Here is a 22,915-nt window from a genome sequence, read left to right on the forward strand (position 1 = left end):
TTGTTGCCGTCTTCGTTTTCGTCTTCGTTTTCGTCGTCGTCGTCGTCGTCGTCGTCTTCACATTTTCGTCTTCACGTCATCGTCTTCACATTTTCGTCTTCACGTCGTCGTCACTTCGTCATCTTCAAAGCTGAAGAATCATATCTTTATCGCAGCAAACCGCCCTTGCATACGCCTATGTTTTATGAAACAACAAAGATTTGAGGAAAGGACTGGTGAACCTATAAATTGAGTACTCTAGATCCCATTTTAGCCAAAAGAATATGTAGAAACCTACAAACACAATGTCCAGAATATTCCCATATCGCTGTTTTTTCTAGCGATACTAACATTATGTGTGAGAAGGAAGAACCGCAGGATAGGCTGTCCGCCGGATTCTGTGAATCTTGCAATGAATCTTGAGTGTTGTTATGAAAGATATACAGGAACAAAGCAATACGACGACGCGAATCCAATGTCACGAAATAAAATTTTCAAAATAAATTAAATTTAAAGAATATACTAATATTTCGCCCCGGCATACAGAGCTTCATCAAAGTAAATGAAACAATCGTTCGTTTCGTTTACTATGGGGCCTATGCCCCCTGCCCAGAATCTAACCGCCCTGCTAACAATTTTTTCGAAATGTTCAGTGGAAGGCCGTGTACTTTATGGGAACTCGTTGCAATCACGTCGTGTGGGGGATACATAGATGCTCCAACCTATGATTATTTGAAGTCGGCAGATTTGTGAATAATTTCTCGTGAAATATTCGGATTTAGTCGATACACAAAATAAATGCTAAAGAAATTTGCAGAAAATTTCGACAAAAATAAGTCGATAAACTCGAAAATTTAGTAAAACTTTTCCCTTAGTAGAACAACAGCTATAAGCATCATCTTAGCTAAAAAGAAGATTGAGATGACAAAAACATTTGAATGCAATAATTGAGACGCTCAAGTTAAGCTTGAATGTTCTTTGTTGTAACTCATACATGCAGATTTACATTTTTGAAAAGTAATTCATCAGAAAAACCTTGTTTTAGTAAGAATCCAAGTACATTTTCGACGCCAATGACATGGTTGGTTGTGTTTTTCTATTGTAGCCTGGTCATTTCTAATGACCAGAAGAACATCCGGCTTTGCATGGCTCAGTAAGCAAGTAATTTTTAGAAAATTTATCGAAAAATTCCAAATGTTTAAACATGATGAAAAATTGCAGTGGCGAAAGGACTTTCAATGTTTGAAACGATACTTGCAATCCACTATGGGTCAGAATCGATTGGGTAGCCTGTTCGATGGATGACTATTTCTCTGACTTTGCAGCTTTAAAAAAGTTGATATATGGCTTGTTATTGCACAAACTTATTGTTTGATATTTTTGTAATTATATTTTATCTTAATTAGTAATTGTCGTACATCTAAACTTGTTGCTTAAAGTTTTGCAATAAATATACATTAACGCCGTTTATGCTTTGTTATGATATAATATATTTTTCTTGACAGGACTTGCCCCCAAAATAGCTTATGCCCCCGGCCCTAGTATTGGTTAATCCGCCACTGGAACTAACCACTAACCAACTTGGAAAACAGCTGATAGAGCCAGATGTTGTCTTTAGCACGTGGTCTTTAGGTGATCTCATCTGCTTCTCTTGATCAAGGAGTCCCTTTTCTTTTTATTATGGATCCCACTTCTGAGTCTTCAAGTAACTGAGTTTATTTTTAAGACGTAGTTCTTTTTCACATGTCAAACTTGAATCCAATCGGATCTCGTTATCTCAAAATGCATAAACAGTGAATGTTTACTTGTTTCATGATAGTGACGGTTTTCTTATGGCTGTATATTTCTCATTCAAAAGACTTTACCCCTTGTAAACATTTCTGTAATCGTACTTGCTATAATGCTGTTATCAATGCGTCGAAGAAGCGTGATTTGAAAATGTTCGATGCATACTAGGCAGCAGTGGGCAGCAGTGGAGATAATCGATTTGTAAATCAGCAGATGTTAAGATAATTCAATATCCAAATAGTTAATCTTTCTTCGTAGTCAATTAGAGACCTAATCGTCAATTTAAAATGAAAATAGGGCCTTATTCGGGTGTGGCGTTTTCATTTCCTTTTACGGTTATCTGCACCGTTTTTCTTTTATCAGGTCTCCAAATCTGGACTTGCAGCTGGTGTACATGACTGGAAATTTTCGTAGAACGAAGAATTTTACAGTCGATATAATCCAAGGGTGGGTTCAGCTGAGACTGATTACTTGTTCACCCCCGTTTCATGACGCACCAAATAATAGCATATTTACAAGGCCGGTCTAATTGCAAGACGGGTTTTTGCTCAACATTGATAATAAGGTTACGGGCGTCACTGGTCAACCTGCCAACCATTGCGAGTCCGCATTGAACCCATTATTCGATGAATTAAGAATGATTTTTTAGCTCAGTACAACTTCGGAAATGTTTTGAAAAACTACATTGCGTTTTTCCATATTGTTACAAGGTATAACCTAGCAATCGAAAAGTGTTTCAGATACAGATCGCAACGCAAATTTGGATTTCTTGAAGGATACACTGCATGGATCTTCGTCTCTGCCTTGAAGGGATTTTCGATTCAAAAGGAAGGGCTTCACGTGCCGGTAAGTTCAATTATTTCCAAGCCGTTTCATTAACAGATGTGTGAATTTGAAAATTGTGTTTCACACCTTTCTCAATAGCAGTTTTCAATCTCTTATGAGGGTCATTTTCAAACACCTTTAAAACTTCAATAATATAACGTTATTTGGTAAGGGGATCCAGACCATTTTAGTCGTGGCTCATTTTTTCGACTAACTAACTCGCAATACATTTTATCGTCCATGTGCGCGGTTGACGTTAGACAGCCTTAAAGAAAGACAGCCCAAAAAAATTGAGGAATATTCTGGCCCAATCCCTCGGTCCCCTTTTCCAGGCCGTTGGAAAAATCCAACTTTCTAAGGGGGGGGGGGGGGGTGGGAAGAATGAGATGTCTGACTATGCTGTACATCATATTGGTTGAGAGGGGGTCGTTTTTCTAGCCCTGAGCGTCTGACCCCCCTACCCCTTACTCATTATTTGATTACCTAACCATATAAAAAAACTGTAAATAGAGTTATATTCTGTTGGCGTGGGGTTGACACCAAAGTGACCTGTATTGACATTCCCCTCTCTTCATTACTTTAGGCACACGATCCTCTGCTCCCTTGTTGGATAGAATTGCAATTTATTCTTACTTATTTATCAAGTAGTGTTTTACTCTAGCATTCGCCGATTCGACAAAAATCGATGTTTATCACTTGATTTGCTAGCTCTTAAACCCTACCCCCTTTTCCTTGTACTCTAAGACTGGTCTTCATAGCTTGAGGAAATTGTCTAGAAGAAGGATGAACACTTGATTCTGTCTTGTAGTTTTATATTTTTCTTCTTACTGTTTTCATACACTCTTCTGTGTAGCTTTCATGCTGTTTGTAAAAGAGGCTTCAGTAGCATGAGCTTTTTACATACATTTATATGAACAGTTTAATGCTTAAATATTAGCAGCAATTTTGCATATTTATCTGCCTAGCTTTCTGTCGAGCGTGATAAAGAAAATGAATCAAATGTGCTTCCATCTTAAAACAGTCTTTTTATCGGGAAGACATGAATTTTTTCTGAAGAAATCTCCAATTTACTGATAAGAAGAGTTCGTTTTATTTCACTGCCGAATCATTATTCGCTTACTTAGAAATATATTTCAATCACTTTCAAGCTTAAGCCAGCTACAAATATAGAATTTCCCTTGTTATCATTGCATTGAACAATGTTTGGTGATTGCATCACTACAATGACGGGCCTGTTGCAATGATCTTTACGCATGAATTCGGCAACATCAACCAAGATTCTTATCTCATTCTTGTTGTAACCAGGCATCAGCTCTGAAGCTGTGTCTTTGTTCTCTGCTTGGGTGTTGCCAATGTAGACATACAGGTGCTGTTATGAAGTATGAGCAATGAAAAACCTGTTGGTGATGAATTGAAGCTGGCAAATAGGCAGTTAACTGGTTTTAATATCTTCTTCAAATTACAGGCCGGCTCGCACATTTGCCTGTTGATTGCTCACTTGGACGCATTTAGAAAGCATTTCGACAGGAAAATAACATGAAAATGACTGATAAAATGAATTGAAGGTGAGTGGATTGATTCTCGCATTTTTTTAACATTCTGATAGGCTCTTGCAATAGATATTTATTGGCCTGAAAACTTTGTCTTTCCATAAAAAACAGCATCTTGTCATAGATAAGTTATACTGCTCCATTTTTTCTATTTGATGATGGTACAACAAAGGAAATTTATAATAATGAAATCGTTTAAAGTTAAATTGTCGAATGAATTCTAAAAACCTTGTTGGAAAGAACGTTAAAGAAAATGAACCTGGAGCTCTAATTGTGAATAAACAAGTGTGAGGCCAATTTTACAAATTTTCTTCGGATAACCAAACAATATTAGCAATCATAATTTTGCCATTCAGTGCGATCAGTAAAGAATATATCTGTAAAGAAGCTGCCTTATCGGAGAACGCTTTCACCTAAATTTTGCTCAGTTTGGTCTCCTGATGACTGTTCTCTCTGGTGTCTAAATTTCTAGCCTTCGTAATCGAAAGATTTTCCCATTGCCTTGCAATCACAGTTTAAGCAAGGCATGGTGAGTGAAACTTTCAGTGATGCGTCTAGAACGTGTTATGTAAGCCAGTCATTTCACTTCCGTAACATGCGCTGATCTTCGTGGAAACCCAAGCAGCATTTTTTCAAACATGATATTCTAGGTTAAGAGAACGCTTAATACAAATTTCCCAAACCCTTCAATTCTCTTTAAGCTGGTTACACATTTGTTGGTTTGCTGTATTTGCTAGTGGAGTAAACAAAAGAAAAACCCAACAGTTGGCACTTTAGTTTTCAATTCTTTATTCTCAATTTGATATTCTCAATCCGAAAGTGCTTTTTTGTTTAAAGTTCGCATATTAATGATGTTTTCGTAAATTGGTTTGTTGTTTAGTGCCCGATGCCATAAAAGCAAAGTTGCACGCCTAAGTAGCTGCCTTATCGGAGAACGCTTTCACCTAAATTTTGCTCAGTTTGGTCTCCTGATGACTGTTCTCTCTGGTGTCTAAATTTCTAGCCTTCGTAATCGAAAGATTTTCCCATTGCCTTGCAATCACAGTTTAAGCAAGGCATGGTGAGTGAAACTTTCAGTGATGCGTCTAGAACGTGTTATGTAAGCCAGTCATTTCACTTCCGTAACATGCGCTGATCTTCGTGGAAACCCAAGCAGCATTTTTTCAAACATGATATTCTAGGTTAAGAGAACGCTTAATACAAATTTCCCAAACCCTTCAATTCTCTTTAAGCTGGTTACACATTTGTTGGTTTGCTGTATTTGCTAGTGGAGTAAACAAAAGAAAAACCCAACAGTTGGCACTTTAGTTTTCAATTCTTTATTCTCAATTTGATATTCTCAATCCGAAAGTGCTTTTTTGTTTAAAGTTCGCATATTAATGATGTTTTCGTAAATTGGTTTGTTGTTTAGTGCCCGATGCCATAAAAGCAAAGTTGCACGCCCTCTGTTGTGTAGAACAGTGCAGTTCCAAGCTGCGACTAGTCCCAAGTTCCGCGATTAACGCGATCATCGCTTTACGTCCCACATATTAAAGTTTCATTCATTCTTGCAAGCTTTCTTTGTTGTCCCTGGTGATTCTCCTTCCTAGAAGCAAAGCAGCCCAGTCATTTTCATCTAATCGGCTAATTTTTTTACTCTATCAGCTTTTCTGCTATGTTTTCCATGCTTTTCACCTGTCTTCTTGGTGACAATCAACACTTTATTGTCTTTCCACATACCTGTTTGTTTAGTTGCACAGGTACAAAATTTCCGAGTGTTAGCAAGCAGCTGCTTCGACACCTAGTTTTTAATGCTTCGAAACCGTTTCACTTGTTTATTTAAATACCTGAAATTGCAAAGATGACTTAGTTTTCAGGTGATCAACTTAATCTGTTAAAATGATGCAACTCTGATTCTTTTGGCTATCAACTTGAATTGCTTTTGTCGTTTGCTTGAAAAAGGCAGAGATGTTCCTGCTCATAAACATTGACTCTTAGGACTATTGTCAAGAAAGAAGTTATCTTTTTCTTAGAACAAAGGTTTCTGTCGAAATTGTTTTTGTTGAACAAAGGTTTGAGGATATTGCCTGGAATTTTGTTTTCTTCTCTTATGCGACTGTTTTCAGGCTTTCTGGGACACCAGTTTACATTAAAAGTTATTTTGTTATGAAATGTATACTGTTATCATTTATGCATAAGTTTTTATAGAAGACTAGAAGAGCTGATTTTATTTTGCAGGCACAATCTTGGAAATAAAGCAATGGGAGCGCTAAAGACAGTTGGTAACGTCTGGTTTAAGGCATTGTTTCGAAGGAAAAAGCTCAACCATTCAAGCCAGCCTACATTTGGCCTAGCTAGGTGCCTCACCACTAGTCATCTGATATCTTTGGGAGTCGGCGCCACTCTTGGAGCCGGTACGTATGTTGTCACCGGTCAGGTGGCGGCAAATATCGCCGGACCATCAGTCACGATTTCATTTGCCATTGCAGCATTCACCTCTATATTGTCCGGGCTGTGCTACGCCGAGTTCGGATCGCGGGTACCCAAAACAACAGGCAGTGCGTATACGTACAGCTATGTCACTGTTGGGGAAATATGGGCCTTTGTTATCGGCTGGAACTTGATTCTTGAATACATGATTGGCACTGCAGCGGATGCTGCTGCCTTATCCGGTGCATTTGACTATGCCATTGGATACAGGGTGCGGAATTTCACAATAACACACATCGGATCATTCAATACGCCCTACATAGGGGAATACCCGGATTTTTTATCGTTTATCTTCACAATTATCGTGACTATAATTCTAGCTTGTGGTGTCAGAGAATCGGCCCAGTTTACCTCGCTGTTTAATATTTTCAATGTGTTAGTCGTTATCTTCATTATCATCACCGGCTTCTTTCACGTGGATATCAAGAACTGGACAGAAGGCGACGGCTTTTTTCCGTATGGCGGAATGGGCGTCTTGTCAGGAGCAGCGACCTGTTTTTACGCTTTCGTTGGCTTTGATGTCATAGCAACAACAGGCGAAGAGGCGACAAATGCACCGAAGTCCATTCCAATAGCAATCGTTGCTTCGTTACTGATAGTTTTCGTTGCATATTTCGGCGTTTCTTCGGTAATTACACTTATGGTTCCGTACAATTTACTAGACAAACATTCTCCAATCCCTGATGCATTCAAGCAACGAGGACTTCCTTGGGCTAATTACATAATATCAATAGGTGCAATTTGCGGACTGTCCTCTAGTCTGCTGGGCAATCTGTTCCCGTTGCCGCGAGTAATCTTGGCCATGTCCCAGGATGGCCTACTTTTTGAATGTTTCGGGAGAGTCAACAAACGGACTGAAGTGCCAGTGAATGCCACTGTGTACCCTGGAATTCTCACGGCGTTTTTCGCATTGTTATTTGACCTTCAAGAACTTGTTGAAATGATGAGTATAGGGACGTTGCTGGCTTACAGCCTCGTTTCACTTTGTGTGTTGATATTGCGCTATCAGCCGGATGATCACATTCAAAGATCCCACGAGGACACTGAGGAGCAGCACGAAGTGATTGCCGTTGAAACAGTTGATAAGAAAGAGACTTTGAGCAAGAGTCCGGTTAAAGAAACCGAATCAAATGTTGCAGAAATACAAGCTTTTGATACATTCTCATATGAAGACAGAACTGAGGACAGTGAAAGTTCTTTTTTGCTAGGGGACTCCAAATTAACGCCGACTGAAGGAATAGAGCCATCAGAAGACAAAGGGCATGATAGATCAAAAGGACCTTCAAGATTTACAGGAAGGATAGCCTCGTGTTCATCCATTCTATTGTTGCTATGGTTTTTCGGCTTCAACAGCACATTGATATTCGCATTTGATGAAATTCTGGACAAGAGAGTCTTGTATTTAACTATTCTAATTATTTTCGGAGTGTTGAGCATCGGGACAATCTGCGTGATTGCATCAATGCCACAATCGAAGACGAAGATTGGCTTCATGGCACCTTGCATCCCTGGAATGCCGATTCTCGCTATATACTGCAATATATTTCTAATGCTGCGACTTTCCATGATAACTTGGGTTCGTTTTGGTGTTTGGATGCTTATAGGTAAGTAAGGAAATTTTTAACTAATGCTGTGCCAAGCATTTCCCATCATCAATTTTCATTTGTCTGCTGCCAGTATTGTTTGGTAGATGAACAAGCGAAAATATTCTAATGAGTGAGGCAGTCCCCTCGTCTTAGGGCAAAGAGCATGCGCATTTAATTCACTCCTTATAAGGCATGCTCTTGGATCGTAAGACGGGGGGAGACTCGCCCATTTAAAGATTTATGCTTGCTTGTCAGGCCTCGAATATGATTATATGGTCAGATGGCCGTTGGTGCACTATTCACCACTCGGTGTAAGACTTCTTTGTGCTTTCCCGCCAGCTGTATCTGTAGCCTTTTGGCTTCGACACTCCATTCCCTGTCTCTCCCCCTTATTACATTTTCCTTCCTTTCCTCTGCCTCGCACTCTTTTTCCAATGATGCTTATTTTAACAACCTTTTCAACTTCGCAACAAACCAGTTGCGTGAAGATGGATTCCAAACGACGAACGTTCTATCTAGAAGATTTGAATTATCTACATAATCATGAAAAACCGCTATTATGAAGGAGTTTGTTTTCATCTTAGGTTATATTTTCAATGTGCAAGTGGCACTGATCCGTTTCTGACTGGCCTATTTCGATCCACAACTGGGTATAAATATTAGCATAGAGCTTCCGACCTATGTTCTGACGTTTTATACTCTGAAGTATGCTTCAAATGTTCGCTTTTTTCAAAACCATATTTAATTTTTTACCACAACAAAATTATATTTAGTTGAAATTGGGCTGAAGAGGACGGTAATAACAACATTTTGATCTTTGCTTTGCAATTTGTCGTTGCTTTCAAACATCATAAAGGTGATTACTTATTACAGAATTGGACATCTCCCGAATTCGAAAATGGAAATACGAAGATAGTTAGCGTAAATGGGATCGGAAAATTTTTTAACTTTTTGAAAAGATTTAACTCAAAACCGTTAATGGCGAACCAAACAATCATTCACGTTCACCTGTGTTCATTAAGGCAGTTTTTTTAATCGAAGCCACTACACTGGCCCGATCGTCCTCTTATGTTGCAACAGCAAGGCACAGTCTGTGGTATCTAAAAATTTTATAACATTTAACAGAATAATTTAATTTTCCAGGTGCTCTAATTTACCTCTTCTATGGAACATGGTCCAGCAAGACAGGAATTCAAAATGCAAAAGATGAGAAAGAGCAGCTGAGCGAGTTAAATTAAAGGCCTTGCATCTTTCTTGGATGGAGACTTTTGTAACCATGGCTAGTCCAACGCACAGCTCAACTAGCTATAGGGCTGATCCTAGGAATAAACTTTAGCAGACTTTCCTCTTGGGTACCAAACCTTTCCCAACCTAGTATCACACTGAAAACGTTTGGCAGTAAAGAATTTCACATCATATACTATTCGGGGCCTCCAACAACGCCCCCTCCCTAGTTTTTCCAAACAACGTTTTTTAGCAAATTTTTTGTTAACAGTCTTGAATTTGCCCTTGCTCTTATCCCACTTCCAAATTTGCGTTAGCTGGTCACTAAGATAAATACGTTGGTGGTTTGTTTGCCCTCATGTCTAAGAAACAGAACTCTCAGAAATTGACTTTTTATCAAGGAATTTCAAGACAATTCAACTTTCGATAATTTGAAAAACCCATTAAACTGAAATTGAATTTTTCTTGCTGTGTGCTCGAATAAATTAGCCAAATCTAGATCTTGAAAGTTTTTTTCCAATCATAGATATGAACCAATGAATTAGAATATAAACAAAATCGATGCTGTATTAAATAATAACTTAAAACAACTGATGTATTTCTTTAGTAATTTCATAAAAACTGACATTTTTAAAGACTTGTTGCTTTCTTAAGATTGTGAACTATTTATTTACCTGTTATTATGTTAAAGGTCTTCTGAATTCAGTGAACGTAAACAATTACAAAAACATTCAAGAATAAGTAGGAACGACCTACAGAAAGAAAATACTATAATGGCCAAACATCAAAATTACATTTCCTTTTTGCTTTTGTACTGCAAGTACATTTCCAAATTTTTCCTTTTTATCTTGCGTTGTGCTTAATTATTGTCTTTTTTGTAATCACCATTGTACCATTAAGAGATTTTAACAGTAATCTCCTTTCCCTCAGTGTCTTACAAGTTGAGTTTTAAAGGAAAATTTTGATTTGGCTGAGCTGTTTAATAGTTAAAATTATCAAAAGTTGGCCTTGAGACTAATAGTTACAAAGGACAAATTGTTGCATTCTTTATAAGAAGACTTTGAAGGCAATCGGAACTAAGATGACATTGGATTAAAAGCCAAATTCTGAAGTCAACAATACCTTCTGAACACTGAGCTCAAACAAATAAAGAGGAATAGCAATCCAACTTCAAAGGATGTTCAAAAATTGATACTCAAGTTTTCCTCAGAAGCAAGCTGTCGCTGTTGTGTTGCCAAAAACATATAAAAAATACATTGAGAGCTCTTTGCATTTATCTCAACAAAATTACTAAGCTTTCTGTCCTTTCTTTTTTCCAAGCTTGTGGTGCTTTCTTTTACTATTTTCTTTTGACTTTTGTATCTCCAGGAATTTCCTTTTGTTTCTTCTTCTGAATTCAGCATCATGCAGTAACTCGTCTACCATTGTTCTTTTCCTTGCCTTTTTTGGAATACGTGATGAATAGAAGTCAGCAGCCCCATCAAGCACAGTACCAACCTGAAAGTGCCTAGAATAAAAGCGAACAATTATCAACCAGCATAACAGTAATCATGTGCCAAGTTGAAAGAAACAAATAATTAGAAATAAATTGATTTGCCATATTGCTAACTCATTATACAACTGAGTAGCTATAAGACAAGTATTTTTAAATTTGTATTTTGGTTGAAATTTGGTTGAAAAGCTCTTTTTAAGAAATGGTGAAACATGGAAAACACACTTTTGCTTTATATTAATGAAAAGTAGAGTTGGATCCATCTTAGATAGGAATTTTCCAATGAAATATTTGTGCATATTTTCATATAAAAAATAATAACATAATCAGAAGCGATGTTGAGCAGCTGAACAGCTTTTTTTCTTTTTCAAAAGTAGTAATATATGGTGTTTTTTAATTTATTAGAAAGAATTTTATCATCAAAAATGCAGATGGAAACTCAAATACATACTTGGGGAATTTATTGATTCCTCTCTTGTAAAATCTCTTTGGGTTCAGTAGATGTCTCATTTTCAAAACTTGCATATCTCTCTTTGTTTCTTCTGTCATTTCTGTTTTTGGTAAATTGTACCATCCTGGCCCTGCTGTTTCTTCCTTTTCCTTCCTTCTTTGCTTGATTACTTGTGTTGCTGTTTTTCTTGCTTGTGATTTCTCTTGCTTCTCAAAGGCAGGGCCAAGTTCACTTTTCTTCAAAATGTCCTTCTTCTTTTCACATTCAGCGTATGATGCTTTCCTTTGTACTGGACCTGTTTTGCTACCTTTTATGTCAAAATACAGATCATTCAAGTCAATATGTGGATCGAGTTCTGATGACAATGCGAACTGTTTCTCTTTTTGAACATTTTCAACTTTTTCACCAGAAGTTAATGGAATATGTTCCAGCTTGTCAACAAAATCTTTCTTCGTTTTTGTGATAAATTTTCCAGGTAGATTCGTATCTAGCAGATCCTTTTTGGTAATTTTGAAAGGAAAAGACTCAAAAGCATCTGAAGTCAATTTTAAGAGACTTTTGCCTTTTGAACTTTTTTTGCTAAACAAAAGCCCTTGCTTTACTCTATCCTTGTTCAAAATCTTAATTTTTTCAAATTTTTTTAAAGAATCTTTGGTTGTCACTTCAAAGCCTTCCTTGGAGCTACGGCCCAATGTGCTCAAATCATTATTGTTTGGCTTCAAGTTTTCATGTGGCTCATCAGTTCCAGCTTGAATCTGAACTGACTTTTCTACATCTGATAAAGTTCTTGTGTACTCACTGTTGTTGATGTCACAATCTTTGCTAACATTTGCAGTTTTTACCTCTTTAAGAATTTCTTTATAATCAGGTTGACTCTCTCCACCTTTTGTGACAAATGGTTTCTTCGGATTGCTACTTTGAATTGGATCCAATGGTACCATTGGTGTAGTTGAATCTTCCAAAATTATAGCATGTTGATCATCATTTGTGTCAGAATCTTTGTTAGTATTTGTAGTTTTTACCTCTTCAACAGTTTTTAAACCACCATGTTGACTTTCCCTACCTTTAGTGATAACCAGTGAACCACAGTCTTCCAAAATGACCCTAAGTGGCTCTTTCAAAGAATTTGTAATGCACTCCATCTTCCCATCACTAATTATATCAAATGACTGAGTTGCAGAAGCATTTAAACCACCAGAGGGTAACTTAGAAGGTTCAGAAACTTTAACCTGCTCATTTAAAATTATATCTTTCCTACCAGTACTTTCAAGTTCTTTGTTAGTAGCAACAAAGTTTTCATTGTTGCATTGTGATGTTGATCTTGTTCTTCTCTTATAATCACTTGCTTTTGATGGAATGGATACATTTCTTCCTCCCCTTTTCTTGTTTTCATTAATTTTAGTAGTTGGTTCCTTTTCTGCAGGTGATTCTAATGAGGGCAAATCATTTTTTGTGAATTTACCTAAAGCAAGATCTTTTTTATTATCTGAAGATTCCTCTGTTACCCCCTTTTCTCTAATACTCCTGTCTACTTTTCTCCTTGGGCGTCCTTGTTTAATCGATGAGGAAGTCTCCTTTTCTTGGTCTGTCCCTTTCTTCATAGGGGTCACAATAGAGCCTTTTGATACATTTTCTTCTTGGTCCAGCAATATGCCAGTAGTGATATCTTCTTTGCTGTCTGACGTTGCCTCTGTTACTCCCTTTTCTCTAATACTCCTGTCTACTTTTCTCCTTGAACGTCCTTGTTTAGTTGACAAAGAAGTCTCCTTTTCTTGGTCTGTCCCTTTCTTCAAAGGGGTCACAATAGCGCCTTTCGACACATTTTCATCTTGGTCCAGTAATATGCCAGTAATAAGAACTTCTTCATTGTCTGACAATACCTCTGTCAACCCCTCTTCTTTAATATTTCTTACTACTTTTCTGCTTGAACGTCCTTGTTTAGTTGACAAAGAAGTCTCCTTTTCTTGGTCTGTCCCTTTCTTCAAAGGGGTCACAATAGCGCCTTTCGAAACATTTTCATCTTGGTCCAGTAATATGCCAGTAATAAGAACTTCTTCATTGTCTGACAATACCTCTGTCAACCCCTCTTCTTTAATATTCCTTACTACTTTTCTGCTTGAACGTCCTTGTTTAGTTGACAAAGAAGTCTCCTTTTCTTGGTCTGTCCCTTTCTTCAAAGGGGTCACAATAGCGCCTTTCGATACATTTTCATCTTGGTCCAGTAATATGCCAGTAATAAGAACTTCTTCATTGTCTGACAATACCTCTGTCAACCCCTCTTCTTTAATATTCCTTTCTACTTTTCTCCTTGGACGTCCTTGTTTAGTTGATGAAGAAGCCTCCTTTTCTTGGTCTCCCCGTTTCTTTAAAGGGGTCACAATAGAGTCTTCCGATAAAGTCTCATCTTGGTCTAGTAATATGCTTTTTCTTGCAGATATTCTTGCACTTCTTCTCATACTTGGTTATTTGAATTTTAACAAACGGCTCGAATTGATCTCCTGGACATGCGGTACACGAAGGACTAACACGACACATGCGGACAAATCGAGACTTACATCAACATTTTGTTAAAGCCGCGTAATGAAACATGAACCCGAGGCTAGCTTTCCAAATGGATCAAATAAGCAATATGGCGGAAAGTGTCCCTTTGGAAAACTCTCGTGTCAAGGTAGGAAAAACTTCAGTTGCATTGGTGTCATATTATTCATTGGTTGTCAAATATAATTCTTTGTCTTGCCAAAACCAAATCCAGCTATTCTCTAAACCAATTTTTTATCAGAAATTGAAGCTCAAGTATCTGCAAGTGGTGAGATCCAAAAAATATTGTTCAAATGCTTTTGGGAAGGGATATGAATATTGGTACTACAAAATGGAATGAAAGATAAAACACCCATGCATTGTGTATATAAAATGCAATATTATAAAATTCATTTAACAACTCTCCAAAACAGTTTGGGCAAAATCTAATTTATTTCATTACCAAATTAAATGCTAGTTCTAGCTTCAGTTTTCTAAAGCTTTAGTTATGCACAACTTAGCTGAACAGAAGATACAGTAGCCATTAAAAAAAGTGTTAAAAAGTATTTTTTTGTTTTATCATATTTATGACCTTGCTACTGCTTGTTATCTTTCTAACCTGTCTTTTTTCAAGGGTCTAGTTGTGGTAAAGCCTATTGTATTTGGGAATAAGTCACAATTCTTTGGTAAGAAAAGAGAATCTGATGGACATACACATTGGTGGAAAGTGTATGTAAAACCATTTAACGAGAATGAGGTATTTTTTATTCCTTTCATGAAGACAGTCATTCACCAACTTACTTGTTGTTTCCAATCAAGAGACACTGCAGTTGATGTGTTGAGAGCACAAAGGGAAGTTTTTATAATATGTACATACAGAAAATTATATTCTATGTAAGCAGACTTCAAGCTTGATCTACAAGAGGGTGGTTCTAAGTTGTGACTCTCAGTTTCATGATTAATGTAAGGGCAAGTTGCCTGGTGATTGCTTTCAGTGTGAAAGTTAAAGTTGCAACTTAGAATTGTCCTGTTCATCATACCCAGGTCTCAAGAGCTTTGTTGATTTATGGCACTAAACAGCAAGCGAATAAGCAGAATCCTTATAAACAAAATTTGTATTAAGACTTTTCAAACAATCATTTTGGTGGCACAAAATTTAAAAAAGGCTTAGAAAATTCAAACATTTTGAAACATAATAAAGATTTTATTCCAACACTCTGGTTGATTCTAGACATTGTAGGGATCAATAAAAATGATTGGCCTTTCTTGATCCACAACTGGGTATATATTTTTCCTAGTGTAAAGTTTTCCATCTTTGTTCTGACGTTTTATCTATGAAGAGTGTTATCTCTTTGTTGTGTTTTCCTTTAGCTTTCAGAAGTAAGGAATAAATATTAAATTTAGTTGTTATGTTATTATAGACTTGAATAGGGATCAACACTAGTTATAAAGCAAACAATTAGCAACTGTTGTTTAAATTATGTCCTTGACAATGCCAATATCATGCTAATTAAAATTGCTTTGCGACCTTAACATCAATATTCTATTATGCAAAAACAACTTGTTTCTCTGTTAAATATTACCCCTACTAAAGAATATGTCAAGTTTCATGTTCTTCTTTGCCAGATGAACACCCCTGTCTAGTAACAATTCAACAAATTCTTCAAAATGATACAACAGCCTTCAGTTTTTATATTTTGAATTGTTTATTACTTATTCATTTAAATTTATATTTAGGATATGTCAGCATATGTTAAGAAAGTTCATTTCAAGCTTCATGAGAGTTATGCCAACCCACAAAGAAGTAAGGACTTATTTTGTAAACTTCTAAGTTTTGTTGCTTTTTAGTTTTGTTACCTGCCATGATGTGTCACTTCCACTGATGTTACCATAATTCTGTTTGCATTCGTGCTCTAAATCAATGTTTTTCAACCACTGTGCCACGGTATACTAGTGCCCATGTGTGCTGTGGAAAATTCTCCAATTTCACTTAATTGGTCTAAATCACCTCTTTCTTTAATTCCTGTCAGGATATCAACTCTTTGTTCATCAAAACAGGCCCATAAAATTTCACTCAGGCCCACAAAAATTCTGTTCAAGGAAACCGAAAAACAATAATAGAGAAACAAACCACTTTTAAATCATTCAGCAAAATAACCTCAAGCTCTTTTTAGTACTTGATGCCTTAGGAATACCCTACTGGTTAACTGGATGCCCCCTTGCCCCCTACCCCACTCAATGGAAGTCCTTACTGGCAAAACCCCTAAGCAAAACACTGAAACCTTTGATTTTGAAATATTCCCTTTCACTTCTAATCAATATATTACATTGTTGCAAGAATCTCTTTCTGGACCTAAACAAATCTGTTCATCCTCCAGTATCATGAATCCTTGAATAAGCCCCTGTGGCTTATTTGCAAAAGTAATTTTTTAGGTGGGAGCTTATTCGAGGAGAGGGAGAGGGCTTATTTTAAATTTTGATATTTTTCTCAAAAGTTTACATATAGAACATAATCTTTGCCATTCATTTTTGCTTTTTGTCGTCAGCCAAAGATGCAAGACCATTGTAGCTGAGTACAAATTACAATAAGCTTTGTAGGGGTAAGCTAGTACGCTGCCAATAATTCCCTCAAATAAGGGCCAGGGGGGCTTATTCGAGGAGGGGGCGTATTTGCAAAAAATGATTTTTTTATGTGGAATCTTATTTGAGGGTGACTTATTTGCAAAAATGAATTTTTGATGGGGGCTTATTCGAGAGGGGAGCTTATGCGGAGATGAGGGATAATTTGAGGATTTACGGTATTTTGTTTCTCTTGCAGTTTGCATGAAGCCACCGTACGAAGTCTCAGAAACTGGCTGGGGAGAATTTGAAATCATTATTAAGATTTATTTCGTTGATCCAACGGAGAGACCGGTTTGAACTTTTTTCAATGTTTGGCATTTGCTACTGAAAATGTTTGAATATTTTTTGCATGGAGATATGATTGAAAAAATATCCCATATATTACGCTATTCGTTTGTAAGATAACTGCCTATGAGAGATATAAAAATGCTTCTTCCCTAAATAAGATGTTCCGGTTTAGTGTTTCGAACCTGCTTGGAACACGATTGTGTTGGTTGGCTCGACGTACTGCAAAATTTTTGTGAAAGTTGTTCTTAAGATCCGACCTTGTTTCCATCCAACCATGACAGTTTGAAAAAACTGTAAATCTCATATTTTCATTTCGTAAATCAGTAGTTCCTTACCATATTTTTTACGTATTTCTAAATTAACAGATACCAAGTAGATAGCAGATAAATTAACAGGCTAGATCATATTTCTTTTTCTGACTCTTGTATCCCAGTGTTTCACACGTGAGTGATGGCATTCAAATCTTCTGTTTCTTTTTCCAAGGTGACTTTGTATCATTTACTCAAACTCTTCCACGCCGATGCGCACCTACAACCACAACAACAGGTCCCTCGCAAGGAGCTTGTATCCGAATTTTACGATGAAATTGTATGTTGTTTTTTTTCATTTTTATGTTATATAATAATTCTTTATTAATTTGAATACAACTCCGTAGGGGAAAAAATAACAATAACCAGGATCAAAGTAAAATGATGACGATAATCTAATATGTTGTAAAAACGTATTTTAAATCAATCAAATGCAAGGTTTCATCAGAGTAAATGTTCGTAATAACAAGGGACCTGACTTTTAATATATGATAGCAAGAAAGTTCGTAATAAACACGGTTCGTAGTAACGGGATCCCTCTGTATTTGAAATTAGTGAAAAACTGTCATCTGTTAAAATCTTTAAATAGGCACGGCTGGGAGTGTTTTGTAAGAATAAGACCCCGTTTGTACAAGAGCGGATCCGATCCAGATTGGATCCAAAAGAGTTATATTTTTGATCCGTATATTTTTGGATCAGCAACCCGAACACTTTTGAGATCGCTTTCAGAGGTGATCCCATATGGATCCGATCTGGACCGGATCCCGTAAATGGTTACTCTCATTCTGCATCTAGATATAAATTTTCTGTCTATCTTTGGTCATTATCCGAAGTCCATACTCTGAAGAGTGGCGGACAAAACTAATTTAATTTGATATAGCTCCAGTTTTTAGGGCTTTTTATTTGCAGAACCAAAAGCTTTTTCGTTTTTACTGTTTTCTAGAATTCAATTAGACGTTTTCCTCGTTTTCTAGATTTTTCAAGACCCCACTCAGCTGATGCACAAGATGCTTGTCTCTGGAAAGACTTTACTGCCAGCAGAGAAACAAGACACTAATTGTAAGTCGTCCAATTCTCATACGTTGTCACACGATCTCGTGTATGTTGCGTGCCTCAATTTCTATATCTAGGGGAGAGGAAAGGTTGCGTTCAGTTCAAGAGCTGGTTTTAATGGGAACCTTCTAGAATATAAATATGCAAAGTTAATCTTTATTATGACATCATGACTCATCTAGACTGGTCAAAGATCTTCATATTTTTTTTAAAGAACTGACAGTTGTGTAAGATCTTTTATTAGGTTTAGGTAGTTTACTATTAATTTTTTATACCTACATTGTAACTTTTATTTTTGGGGACCCCCATGAAAAGCACCTCTTGGTGATTTGGGCATCCTCTTTAAAGATTCTTTATCAATCAATCAATCAATCAATCAATCAATCAATCAATCAATCAATCAATCAATCAATCAATCAATCAATCAATCAATCAATCAATCAATCAATCAATCAATCAATCAATCAATCAATCATTAAAATCAATCAATCATACCAGTCAATCAATCGATCATACCAATCAATCAATCAATCAGTCAATCAATCAATCATAACAATCAATCAATACCTGTTATTTTACTTCACTAGGTATTTTGGGGGTGGTTCGCAGTCTCGATAAGATTTCGTTTTTCTTGATAATTTTTAAATATTATTCGGTACGGGTCGGCTATAAATCGATTGATGTCAATTGTGCTTTTAATTCTCAAAGAGCTTTAAATTCTAGATTAAGTTCATATATTTTACTATGATGCTTTGTGTTTATTTTTATGCCAGATTTTTACATAAATTTATCTGTAGATCATTAGAACTTCGAGCCTCGCTCGATTTCTTTTATTTGACCATGTGATCATAAGGGGAAGGGGACATCGGAGCCCCCCCCCCCCCCCACCCCCTTATCATTCATCGCCATTTCAAGCTTCTTCGATCAGAAGAATCGATCAAAATCTCTACCAAGCCCCACCCCCTAAATGATTAGTATCCGCTACACCCATGAATGTGACTTTAATGAAGATACCGTTTTCAGTTTGAGATTGATGATTTGTAAAACTATTATTAAGTCCTCGCCCTTTTTAGGTACCAACGCTCTATATCAATTAGGTTTCCTATGGATTTCTCTACATAGCTATCAGTGTAACATTTTGTTTTTATTTCATCTAGGGAAAGGGAAAGAGGAGCGAACAGTAGATGCAATAGCGAATGCAAGAAAGAGGGTAACGGAAGAAATAACACAAGTTAAAGAGCGGCTTAAAAGGCATAAAAATGCGATTCAGACACTGAGGGATGAAATCTCTAAGCTGGAAGATGTTAAGGGATCAGGGTAGCTGATCAGGGTAGATTTTGAGACAGCGGGCGAAAGGCTTTTGCAGAAATTCCCAGCTGTGATAAGGTGAATTGCCATGCTGTATGCCAGGCAGTATAGCAAGGAGTTGCCTTTCCTTCTGTTTACCAAATGCAAAAGAATCTACACCCCACTGCATTGATTGTACATTGTGCAAAGTACTTGCGCTGGGTGATGTCATTCTTTGGGGCTTTGAAACTTGGATTCTCCAGTTTCTATAAGCCTGCAAACTTAGGAAGGACATGCCCCAGTTGATAAAAACTGTATTTATTTATATCGAGATGGGTATTGATTTTTCTTTCAGTCGTATCTTAGTTCTCAAAATTTTTCAGCTAGATCCTTTCACCATTTGTCTAATCCTGAATTTTGCGGTGTATCGTGAGTGTTTCTCGAATCTTTAACCCTGGGGGCAATTAAATCATATATTTTAGACATTGGTATGTTAGGGTGTGAGAAGTTTTGGAGGACGGTGGCTAACTCCAAACGGTTGCTTAAATATTGAGAGGGAAAGCTGTATGCTAAGTCGGTCTGGAAACATGTGCGATACAGTTCTATGGACAGCTGGACCTAATATATGTACATACGATGTTTTTATTGAAATATCAATCACCTCTCGTGTCCAGTCTCATTTTTGTTAGTAATTGCTGCAAACATTGCATTTTTCGTCCGATGTCCAGGTGAGAAAATATCAATCTGTCCCATATCTATACATCTGTCACATAAATCACACCCTTAGAGATCTTAATACTTCCACCTTACAAGCAAAACTCTCTAAATCCTTCACGTTTGTCCCAGCTCTGTCCGTCCGAGCAATATTTTATCCTCACTGTCCTTCCTAGTGTTGTCGCAAAAGTTCAAACCCAGAATGCAAGTCCCAGAATAATTTCCTTAGTCCCAGTTGTCTAGGTCTCAATTCCCAGTGCCGAAAGAAAGCAAATCCCATTTCCCTAGGCCCTAAACAGTAAAGGCCTTATGTACCAATTAATTTTCGAATCAATCAATCCATGAAAGTTTTGTGTATCTTTAGCCAATTGTTGATGTTATATGTCTTATATAGTTTCTGCATTCAAGAAAGAGCAATCGCGATCATGAAAGCTTCAAGCACAAAGATTAACCTATCTGCTGGTGAAAAGGCCATACTGGATACCACTGCCCTAAAAGCAAAACAATATTACTCTAGAGGGCCATTTCTAGCCATTGCGCTCAGGTCCAATTTGCCGACAAAATAGGTGAACCATCTTCATTTGCCTTACATGTCACACGATGCACCCTTACATGTCAAAAAAGACTCCTCGTTTTGCAACAAACTTTTTCCAAGGGGCTGTCACACCCCCAACGCCCCACCCCAGCGACGGCCCTTCTCTTGCATGTGAAGTAAGTTATTGCTACACTTGAACCTGTTGTTGCTACACTAAGTTGATTTTCTAATATGTATAAATCTCAATTCGACACTTAAACATTCAAGGGAAGGCGGCGACTATTTCGCCCAGATTGTAAAAACTCGGATACCGTAAATCCTCGAATTAGCCCCCTGGGGCTCATTTATTTTTGGTATTTTTGGATAGGGGGTTATTCGAGGGGGCTTATACGAGGGGGGGCTTACAAAATTATAGTAGACATAAAGAAGACATTATTAAAATACCTTGAATACTTTGGGAGGAATTTATTTATTAACATTTAATTAATAATTTCCAAAAGTATGAATTTTTATGGAAATTCAATAAAACACCAAAGGCAATCTCAGATGGCAGTCATCAACAAATCAAGAAGGGCAAATTCGAGTATTTACGGTAACAGTGGTGGATTATTTGAGAGGGGGCTTGTCAACAATTTGTAGTTCTAGGGTAGGGGCTTTTTCGAAGGGGGGGTTGATTTGAGGATTTACGTTAGTTGCTAATCTGTCTGTCTGTCGCTTCATGTGAACGGACACACAATAAGTACAACAGTAAAATTTTTAACACACAATATTCAAAATTTTGATATGTTACTTTTGATATGCCACTCCAGCCCAAAACTTTTTTTGCATAAATTGGTAGTTAGTCGAGAAAAAGAAGCTATCGTGAGATTTTTTTTCGAAAAGCTTAACTCGTTTTCCAGATATAGACGCTCAAAGTTGAGAATCACCGTAAAAATACGACAAAATTTTTTTCGGAAAAAGCACTTTGTGACGTGTGAAAGGGCTATTGTTTCAACATTCGGCGCTATTGTTATACGTTCGCACTGAAATTCGCACGACTCGGTAGAGGCTCGGAAGAGGCGATTCATGTCGGAATCTCGGTTGTCGTTTTATTTATTTTCCTTCATTGCGATTGATGTTCAGCGGAGGCTTCCAGCCAACATGGACTAGTAATTCGACAAATCAAAGATGGAAGCTTCAACCTGAACTCATATCCTCATCTTGGCAACGCAGCAAGCTTTTCAATATGGAATGCTTCACGAATTTTCAGATGTGAATGGATTTCTGACCGAAGGCATTTCTTATCGTCGTGTCATCTCAGGGATTTCCAGGGAGCTGAATAATAGAATTGATGTCTCACCGCAGTAGAAGAAGAACCCCATTCACAAGATGGAAACTTTCCCGTAAGTCACAATTCATCCTTATTATCATTTTACTATGTTGAATGTTAGGCGAAACTGCAGGGTGTAGAGGTTTGGAGGGGCTCTAAATACAGGTTTTCTAACAGCCAGTCTTGTGAACTGTCCCCCAAATGGTCAGAAATGTGGTAATATGAAAAGTACAACAGGAGCTCTCAAGCAAAATGTCACATAAAATATTACCAAAAGTAGAAGTTTGCTACATTTTTGTACCAACAAGGGGGCCTGAGCCTCCTAGCACTACATCCCTGCCAATGATCTGTGCACTGTCAATTAATAAATGGACCATGGTTCAGCAATGGGTCAGCAATGGTCAGGCCAGATTTTCATAAAACATCTCAAATTCAAAGAAAATAATTTTTCTATGGCTTAAAAACAAGGAAATGTGTCCACGAAACAAAACTAGTGGATATCAAGCTTTTTAATTTAGAAGTTCTTTGCCATTTTATGAATATCAGTTGATAAATGGACCATGGTTTAGCAATGGTTAGACCATGTTTATGTAAAACTCTTGCCATTCAGAATAAATGAAGGAAATTAATAGTGAGACAAGGAAAATATAATCTTTCAATTTGAAGGTATCAGAAACCAAGCACATAAACCCCCCCTATTGACCGAGTTGTGTCTTGAGACATGGACCATGGTCTTGACATGGTCAGACATGGTTACATGGAAAATGATAAAAAATACAGAAAACTGTTATTTTTTCTCATATTTCTATTGAGGATAACTTTTTAGACAGTTGAGGATTCATATTTTCCAAGAACCAACAAATTAAAATCATTGCAGGCAAAATCTTCTTTCATTGCTCAACCATGGTCACTAACCAT

The 22,915-nt window shown here is 37.1% G+C and overlaps 3 protein-coding genes across 3 annotated transcripts; 2 read left to right on the plus strand and 1 right to left on the minus strand.

Annotated features, from left to right (window-relative positions):
- Positions 1 to 468: 468 nt before the first annotated feature.
- LOC135688082 (high affinity cationic amino acid transporter 1) lies at positions 469 to 12,774 on the plus strand. The gene is made up of 4 exons (XM_065204789.2): positions 469 to 2,613; positions 4,058 to 4,157; positions 6,360 to 8,215; positions 9,341 to 12,774. The coding sequence occupies exons 3-4, from the start codon at positions 6,382 to 6,384 to the stop codon at positions 9,433 to 9,435; spliced, it is 1,929 nt and encodes a 642-aa protein (XP_065060861.1). The 5' UTR covers positions 469 to 2,613; positions 4,058 to 4,157; positions 6,360 to 6,381; the 3' UTR covers positions 9,436 to 12,774.
- On the minus strand, positions 10,622 to 13,820 carry LOC135688081 (uncharacterized). The gene is made up of 2 exons (XM_065204788.2): positions 11,365 to 13,820; positions 10,622 to 10,928 (listed from the first exon to the last, which is right to left on the minus strand). The coding sequence occupies exons 1-2, from the start codon at positions 13,818 to 13,820 to the stop codon at positions 10,712 to 10,714; spliced, it is 2,673 nt and encodes an 890-aa protein (XP_065060860.2). The 3' UTR covers positions 10,622 to 10,711.
- Positions 13,821 to 13,921: 101 nt separating this feature from the next.
- Positions 13,922 to 19,867, plus strand: LOC135688084 (YEATS domain-containing protein 4). Its single transcript, XM_065204791.2, has 7 exons — positions 13,922 to 14,032; positions 14,516 to 14,638; positions 15,619 to 15,685; positions 16,700 to 16,794; positions 17,275 to 17,379; positions 18,074 to 18,158; positions 19,310 to 19,867. The coding sequence occupies exons 1-7, from the start codon at positions 13,952 to 13,954 to the stop codon at positions 19,471 to 19,473; spliced, it is 720 nt and encodes a 239-aa protein (XP_065060863.1). The 5' UTR covers positions 13,922 to 13,951; the 3' UTR covers positions 19,474 to 19,867.
- The last annotated feature ends 3,048 nt before the right edge of the window (positions 19,868 to 22,915 follow it).

The sequence above is a fragment of the Rhopilema esculentum genome, chromosome 19, assembly GCF_057945365.1.
Source record: "Rhopilema esculentum isolate cy_ngs chromosome 19, ASM5794536v1, whole genome shotgun sequence".
Classification (NCBI taxonomy): domain Eukaryota; kingdom Metazoa; phylum Cnidaria; class Scyphozoa; order Rhizostomeae; family Rhizostomatidae; genus Rhopilema; species Rhopilema esculentum.

What these genes read in the sequence shown, in the direction of transcription:
- LOC135688082 (XM_065204789.2), top strand. Translation starts at nt 6,382, where the DNA reads ATGGGAGCGCTAAAGACAGTTGGTAACGTCTGGTTTAAGGCATTGTTT. An exon ending in TGGTGTTTGGATGCTTATAG is followed by an intron (nt 8,216 to 9,340) that starts GTAAGTAAGGAA and finishes TTAATTTTCCAG; the next exon opens with GTGCTCTAATTTACCTCTTC.
- LOC135688081 (XM_065204788.2), bottom strand. Translation starts at nt 13,820, where the DNA reads ATGAGAAGAAGTGCAAGAATATCTGCAAGAAAAAGCATATTACTAGAC. An exon ending in GGAATCAATAAATTCCCCAA is followed by an intron (nt 10,929 to 11,364) that starts GTATGTATTTGA and finishes CTTTTATTCTAG; the next exon opens with GCACTTTCAGGTTGGTACTG.
- LOC135688084 (XM_065204791.2), top strand. Translation starts at nt 13,952, where the DNA reads ATGAACCCGAGGCTAGCTTTCCAAATGGATCAAATAAGCAATATGGCG. An exon ending in TGGAAAACTCTCGTGTCAAG is followed by an intron (nt 14,033 to 14,515) that starts GTAGGAAAAACT and finishes TCTTTTTTCAAG; the next exon opens with GGTCTAGTTGTGGTAAAGCC. An exon ending in CCGAATTTTACGATGAAATT is followed by an intron (nt 17,380 to 18,073) that starts GTATGTTGTTTT and finishes CTCGTTTTCTAG; the next exon opens with ATTTTTCAAGACCCCACTCA.